We start from the raw sequence: 7767 nt of genomic DNA on the forward strand, positions 1-7767 counted from the left end.
GGCGCAGCCATGCAGGACTTAGTGAAAAAAGTTGAAAGACTGCACTGTGAAAAATATATAAGAAAAAACTCGAAGAAATAGTGATATTTTTGCCGTGAAAATTTCAGAAGGAAAAACAACAACTTTTCACTCATGATTATTTGACTTTATATATCCGATGGCAAATGAATGGTGGATATAAGTCCTGAGATTCTTGCCTCAGATTATCATCAAATTCTCTTATAATCCCACATTCTCGCCGGTAACTATTTTGCATCAAAGTCTGGTGCAGCTAGAGCAAAATTTTGAGGGAAGGGAACCAGAAATGCGATTTTTTGGTGCGCTGTGCGCCACATTTTACAAGAAAAGAACAGAAAAGTAGTGGTAAAGTGTCCACCGCACTTTATTTTACTGTAAAATCCCAAGATTTTACAGGTGGCTGAGAGCTCCGGCGGCGAAATTTTACATGGACGGGGCGGGCGGGCACACTCAATCATTTTCACCAGACTAATGAAGCAAATTCTAACACTTCTGTTTGCAGGGGTGCATGTATCTACAGCTGTACATACAGGCAGAAAAAAAACACTAATCACACCGTCTTTCTGCATGTGCGCACACCGAAGTTCGACGAAATTGCCTTGCAACAGCATGAGGTGGTTGAACACAAAACGGCGACACTAGGACCCCAGTGAGCTCCATCGGTGAGTGGTTTCGGTGCTGACGAGCAGTCCTCAAGTGCAGGTATTGGTGCAGTGCGTCCCACAATGTGAAGGTGACAGAACGGGAGCTGCAGATCTGCACGAACTTGAAGGACGCATAGGACATGTCAGGTCACTGATTCGTCAGCGAGGTCACGTGCTGTCATGTTTTATGGGCCATTGGTAAAATCAGTCAATAAAACCAACTTTACTAACTGGGATATGTGGGAATAATAGGTGCTCATCTTCATCAGCAGTAAGGTACCGGTCATCATCAAAGGTTGACAGGATATCTGTATCGAGTTTCTGAACCTTCTTTCTTTTCTCGGGTTGATGATTATTGACATTGACTGGCTTGTGCTTCGCAGAATCCACTTCTGTGTCAAGGACTGGCAACTATATACTAGTATGTTAATATTTTATTAAAAATAGGATAAAACTGACTCACAGTGTTGCCGGCTGAAAGAATGAGACCTCGTGCAGCTTCGAGAGTGTCATACACCCACTTCTCTAAGAGAATATTGCCTGGATATTTTATGATCCAAGTTTCAAGAACATCCACAATAGCTTCTGTCTCTGGCCCTCGCTCCACGATTTTCAGGCCCAGGCCATATGGTTAAAATTAAGCATAATCCTCACTGACTAGCAATGTGATGGTTTTGCAAGTTTGTTTGTAGTCCACAGATCCTACACAATTAAGCTTAATGGCTTCTGAGTCCCTTGGTGATTCTCAGGCTTCCAAGAATAGCACTACCACCGGAAAAATCACCAAATTGGGATATTCCAATAATCTCACCATTCCCACATACCTCCCTGGCTCTACTGCTTCACCAGAGCTTTCCCCTTGCTTGCTCATGTATATAAGTAGTAGAATGGCATGTACACACATAAAATGATACAATAGACCGCTTTTTTCATTGTATAAGAGCTTGTACAGTAGTCTACAGTGCTGACTACAATATGTGCATCCCAGGACTAAAACATATTCGCTTTTTTGCCCCTTTAGCAGGGGAGCTATTCTGACTATATATCATATATTAGAGTGTTAATGAATATATTACACCGCTTGTTTGAGCCTCTGAAGTGTCCGACGTTAGTAGATATGTTAAATTGATACATACCTCTCAAAAAACATAAACCAGTTTGCATTTTTTAGTGTTTAGGTATATAGACTGGTAAATATTATTTCTAACATCTATTCACTAGTATATACAATATATCAAGAGTATAGGTCAGTAGGATCAGCCCCTGGGGTCATATGTAATTACATCCTCCTGGTGGTGTTAGAAGCTCAGGACACAAGGACCATTTCTTGTAGTGCTGTAACCTTGTCTTCCTCAAGGACACACTATGAAAAGAAGTGTTTCGCATTTTTTAGTGTTTAAGTATATAGGCTTGCAAATATTATTTCTAACATCTCTTCACTAGTATACACAATATATCAGGAGCATAGGTCAGTAGGATCAGCCCCTGGGGTTATATGTATTTACATCCTCCTGGTGGTTCACCCCCTGAGAAATTTTTTCCTGCAGCTCCGGCCCTCCAGGATGGCAGGTAGGCTGTTACTATGAACATATAGAATATATTCATTATATAGATATACCATAACAATTCCAGGATCCTTGTCTACAATCCAAAGTCACTTCCTGCCTACAATGTACCATATTTTCGCAATTTTGAGGTTTTTCATTACATTCTCACTACATAGACTATACAAGCTATTTATATATCCCTTATGGTACATATATGAAGCCTTCCCAAGGCCATGATCAGGTAGAAATATGTCAGAGTAATGATATCAAGCACATATCTCCTATTCTCACTGATAAGAATTCCCAGACATGAATATAGTGAAATTTTATAATCAGACTATCAAGGGGTATACAATATATACCAGGTAATACAGTCCTCGACTACCAGAAGGATCCATGAATAATTGACAGTAGGGGAATGCAATAGATAAGAAAAAGGTCGTGGGAAAGTCAAAAAGTCCAAACATCGAAAAAGTACTGTGCACCAACAGTCTATGCATGGGTGGTCAGACCATAATAATGCAACAAATTGAGACCACAACACTTCCACATCACCTTTACCTTCACAACATATATTAATATAGCATATTTAAGTAGTCTACAATGTATTCTACATATTTTAATGAAATCTTCGCCCTAGACAGGGTTGAAATGTGACATTTGTATGATTGTGGGGTTTGCCCCTATATCATTGATATCATTACTCTGACACATTTCTACCTGATCATGGCCTTGGGAAGGCTTCATATATGTACCATAAGGGATATATAAATAGCTTGTATAGTCTATGTGGTGAGAATGTAGTGAAAAACCTCAAAATTGCGAAAATATGGTACATTGTAGGCAGGAAGTGACTTTGGATTGTAGACAAGGATCCTGGAAAGCGGTATAATATATTAATTAACACTCTAATATATGATATATACAGTCAGAATAGCTCCCCTGCTAAAGGGGCAAAAAAGCGAATATGTTTTAGTCCTGGGATGCACATATTGTAGTCAGCACTGTAGACTACTGTACAAGCTCTTATACAATGAAAAAAGCGGTCTATTGTATCATTTTATGTACATACATGCTAAGCTACAACTTAAATACAAGAGTGTGCAAGAGGAAAAGCTATGGTGAAGCAAGTAGAGCCAGGGAGGTATGTGGGAATAGCGAGAATATTGGAATATCCATATTTGGTGATGATATTTCAGGTGGTAGTGCTGCTTTGGGGAGATCCAGATCTTTGGATTGTGCCTGGTATCATTTGGGAAGCATGCAAGAAGTGCTGTCTAGGACATTAAGCTTCACGTCAACAGCTCCGAAACAAACTTGCAAAATATGTTGTGTCTTACTGGGCATGGTTAAGCATCATCCTGCCATGAACAGGTGTCATATTCGCAGTAGATAGTGTACACGATAAACACACTGTTCATGAGGACATAGGAATGACGGTGCTTGAGATAGCTTCGGCAGGTGAGGATGATGGGTTCGAAGAGTTTGGCATCTTTGGATATTTTTGGAGGAAGTAGAGGATATCCAACCGTGGATGTATTTATTGGAGTGCTGGAGGGATATCAGGAACAGTACGTGGAGAAAGCGGGGATTAAGTCTTACCAAGTCATTTTGAGTGGCATTGGTGGGGAAGGTGAGTTATATTTGCGGTAGGAGAAGAATGAATATGTACACAACGAATGAAAGATAACATAGATATGCACTGGGACTGGCGTTCTGGACCGGGTTCTCCTCCATGGGCCTCGACACCACAAGCAAAGAGTTTCGAGAGAAGTGGACCAAGTATACCAAAATGACTTGCGATCATGAGCAAGGAGAGATGATGAACGTGACTGAGGAAGTGATTGATTAGTATGGAGGACGCAAATTAGGACTGTATTCTATGTAGCAGACAAGAAAAATATATCAGACTACGAATTCGAAGAAAGACGGCAAAAGTTGTCAATTGTCAGTCTTTTTCAACGTTCAACTTTGCAAGTTCACCGAACGTCAGCCTGGGTGCGTGTTTTCTCGTACAAAAATCAGCAAATTTGCAGCTTGCAGTGTAGCAATGCATGCGGCAGAGCAGACTAATATTAGTGGTACTCAAAATAACTTTTGAAACTCTTGAAACTTCGCTTAAACACCGGCTAAACACTTTCAACTCGCAGCTAAACAGCTTCAAAAACTTCGGCCGATGCTCGGCACACACAGTCAGACTTTCAAACAATACTTGTGATTTTCAAACGTGCTATATACATAGGGGAAAGTTGTAGAGTAGCGGCCAACATACTTTGTATTTCAAATGATAGCATGAATCAATCTACACTTAGGTGGGTGGTCTCATGTTTAGGGCAAGCGGAGTCCCCCAGCTCCATGCTCTGGGGACTTGAAGAGACGGATGAGAGACTAACTAGTGGATAGAAAAGTTCGGGAGAGACGACAGAAGAAGGGAGCGCCGGGGGAACAAAATAAGTGCCGAGGGGAAGAGGGAAGGAGGAGTGAGAGGAGGAGTGAGGAAGAGTGAGGAGGAGGGGGATGCTGAGCAGCTGGGGGAGGACTCTAACAGGCTCGACCCCTACCGCCCTCTTATGGTCCGTTATCCCTCTCCACCCAAGCCTGCATTCCCTCCTACCAACTCCACAAACATCACCCCGCCAATGACGCCCAACACGCCTTCACCTAGCCACTCCACATCAACATCCCCAGCTTCAACCACGTCGCCACCAACACTACCTGGTATGGAGGATTGTACCTCTCGCATTATCTCCGCGTTGTCATCTCCAGGTCTACCAAAACACAAGCCTGTACCAGTACCACCACCGTCAAAGCACAAGATGTTCGCATTCGCATCGCCGGCTGTAACGAGGTGGAGGGTGGACGAGCCACTTGCTGGTAAAGATGACGTGCTGCTGGTCAGGTGGGATGTGTGTGGGATGTGAACTAAAATAGATTTCCTGTAAGATAAGGGCAGATGTTAGCTGCAACTTGCAAGAGGCGCAAGAATTACTTACCTTGGGTGGATGACACCTGGAAATTTGGTGATGTCCTGCTCGGTGCTGTGGATGAGCATCGAGGTTCGAGGGTGAGGTCAGTGACAACACCAACATGCTCAACACGAGATGAAACTTTGGAACTTTCCGACATTTTAAACTCCGCTACATTTGATGTCACATATGCACCAAATGGATAGGAGTTTTGATCCCCTCGAATCCCACCTCAGTATGTCTCGCACATCTGCACACAAAGATCTCCTCAATGCTGTTGACAAGGCTGCCCTTGCACTAGCCAAATTACAATTCCAGAATGAACTCCTAGATGATTTGTCAGACTTGGACTCTGATACCGACTCTGAGTCAGACACAGACTCGCTTTCTACCAATGATGAAGATACCAATATGTCTTTCAGCTCTCCGACCCCACCATCCATAATGTCTTCTTTCTCTGGCCTTTCTAGCTCCTCTGCTTCTTCCAGTGATGAAGATGAGATTGCCATCCATTATGATAGGCTACAACACACAATTGCCGCTTTGCATGACGAGGTTCAGAGGGCACGTGTAATCCACAAGCCTGATGAGCCTCCACCACGAGCTCCTCAGCTTCACATGCTAGTTCACCATGAGGAACATCGCCCCAAGTTGTTTCAGCAGAAACTTCGTGTCAGCCCAGAGATCTTTGACGATATCCTCGATTATATCTCTGATCACCCTATCTTTCAGAACAACTCCAATAATCCTCAGCTCCCTGTCTCCATCCAGCTTGCCATCTTACCCAATCGTGCTGGCCATTACGGCAATGCCATTACTCTTGAGGATGTTGCTCAATGGGCAGGTGTGAGTGTCAGGTCTGTGGTCAATTGCACTAATTGTGTGATGGTTGCACTGCTCGAAGACCACGATTGGTTTATCTCCTTTCCAGAAGATAATTCTGAGGATGCCCACCTTGCTCAGAAATTTGCCAAGGTAAAGACATGTCTGGAATGGAGGGGTGGTTATCTAGCCATTGATGGCTCAACCATCAAACTTTTCACCAAACCTGGTTATTTCGGGGAGGTCTTTTTTGACAGGAAATCCAATTATTCCCTTGGTTGTCAAGTAATGTGTTCTTCTTTCTTGTTTTTTTTTGCAGACAAATTAATTTAATTCTAGGCAGTTATTATGCCCCACAATCTCTTGATTGTGGATTATTCTCTTGGACATCCTGGGAGTGTCCATGACGCATTTGCCTTTCGATCCACTCACCTCTATGAAAAGCATGATGATCTTCTTCCTGACGGTCACTGGGTTTGGGCAGATAGCACATATCCATTAGAGCCATGGTGTATCGCCCCTTTCAAGAAACCATGCAATGGATGGTTGACAAAAGACCAGAAGACCTTTAATTATCACCTATCTAAGGTTTTTTTTTTATGGCAGTTTTTCAAACAATTTAAATTTATTTAGATTCGTGTACATGTTGAACACACGTTTGCTGCTTTAAAGGGGCGGTTCCAGTCTCTCCGAGAGCTGCAGTTCAAGATTCAGAAAGAGACCGACCTGGATTTTTCCGTTCAGTGGATCAAGTGTTGTATTGTCCTCCACAACATGATCATTCACTTTGAAACCCATCATCACAAGCAGGATGGAACATACCAGAGTACTCTGAAGTGGGCCCGTAAAGAGGGTCAAGATTTCATTCCTCAAGATGTTGAGGGCCCAGATGGTAATGATGTAGTGGGTGACAGGTCATATGCATCAGGAAAAACTATATCTCTATATAGAGGACCATCCTCTATATAGCCCCAATAGCACACCACAGCTCTATACATGTATTGTAGTAGTTGAAATATAATTTGGAATTTTCGCTTTTTTTAATTTTGAGAACACTATCATGGCAACAAACAGCTATTAAGAGAAATTTTTGCTTTGTGTTTTGAGCTATAATAGCTACAATAGTTGTGGTATGTTCCACCCAGCTATAGCAACTTTAATAGAGCTATATAGCACTATACACTGGTGTAGTAAGCCTGCACAATTGGGCACTTGGCTATACGAGCTATAGGGCTATGGAGTCTGTATAGCAGTCTATAGCGCTATGGGTGGCTATATAGCCTTACCACATTTTCCTGATGTGAAGGAACTCCAGGCCAGATTACTCGTGCAAAGCTGATGGATCAGCTCTTTGACAGTCCTCAATCAAAGGCACAGCAGGAGGGAAGGGTGAACCATCCTCACATTAACCGAGAATAAGTACTACCAGTAGTACACTTGTACAAGTAAGATGTATGTAACATATGTAAGATCAACCAGACAAACAAGTATGAAACATGTATAAAATCACAACAGGACAATGAGACAACAAAGACAACGAGACGATGACAACAGCACAATGATGACGACGAAGAAACGATAATGATGATGATGATGATGACAACGATGACACAAGACTCAGGTACTCCCGCTACCACCCTGCATCAGTTGCTGGTACTGAATCCACAGATGCAAATTCTCCACCTCCTTGTCGAGAACTGCATAATGTGCCTCATGCACTCGAATGTCAACTTCGTGAAGGCGAATTTCAGCAGCTCTGTTCTCCTGCTC

General features: G+C 42.6%; 1 protein-coding gene across 1 annotated transcript; it reads right to left on the reverse strand.

Moving 5' to 3' along the window:
* Window positions 1–4502: 4502 nt before the first annotated feature.
* Window positions 4503–5261, reverse strand: EDB91DRAFT_1315939 (uncharacterized protein; the record flags this gene model as incomplete). The annotated part of the gene is made up of 3 exons (XM_041325174.1): window positions 4503–4776; window positions 4824–5145; window positions 5203–5261. The coding sequence occupies 3 exons, from the start codon at window positions 5259–5261 to the stop codon at window positions 4507–4509; spliced, it is 651 nt and encodes a 216-aa protein (XP_041171877.1). The 3' UTR covers window positions 4503–4506.
* Between the last annotated feature and the right edge of the window lie 2506 nt (window positions 5262–7767).

This window comes from Suillus paluster (assembly GCF_016628075.1).
Source record: "Suillus paluster strain FC165 chromosome Unknown EDB91scaffold_93, whole genome shotgun sequence".
Lineage (NCBI taxonomy): Eukaryota > Fungi > Basidiomycota > Agaricomycetes > Boletales > Suillaceae > Suillus > Suillus paluster.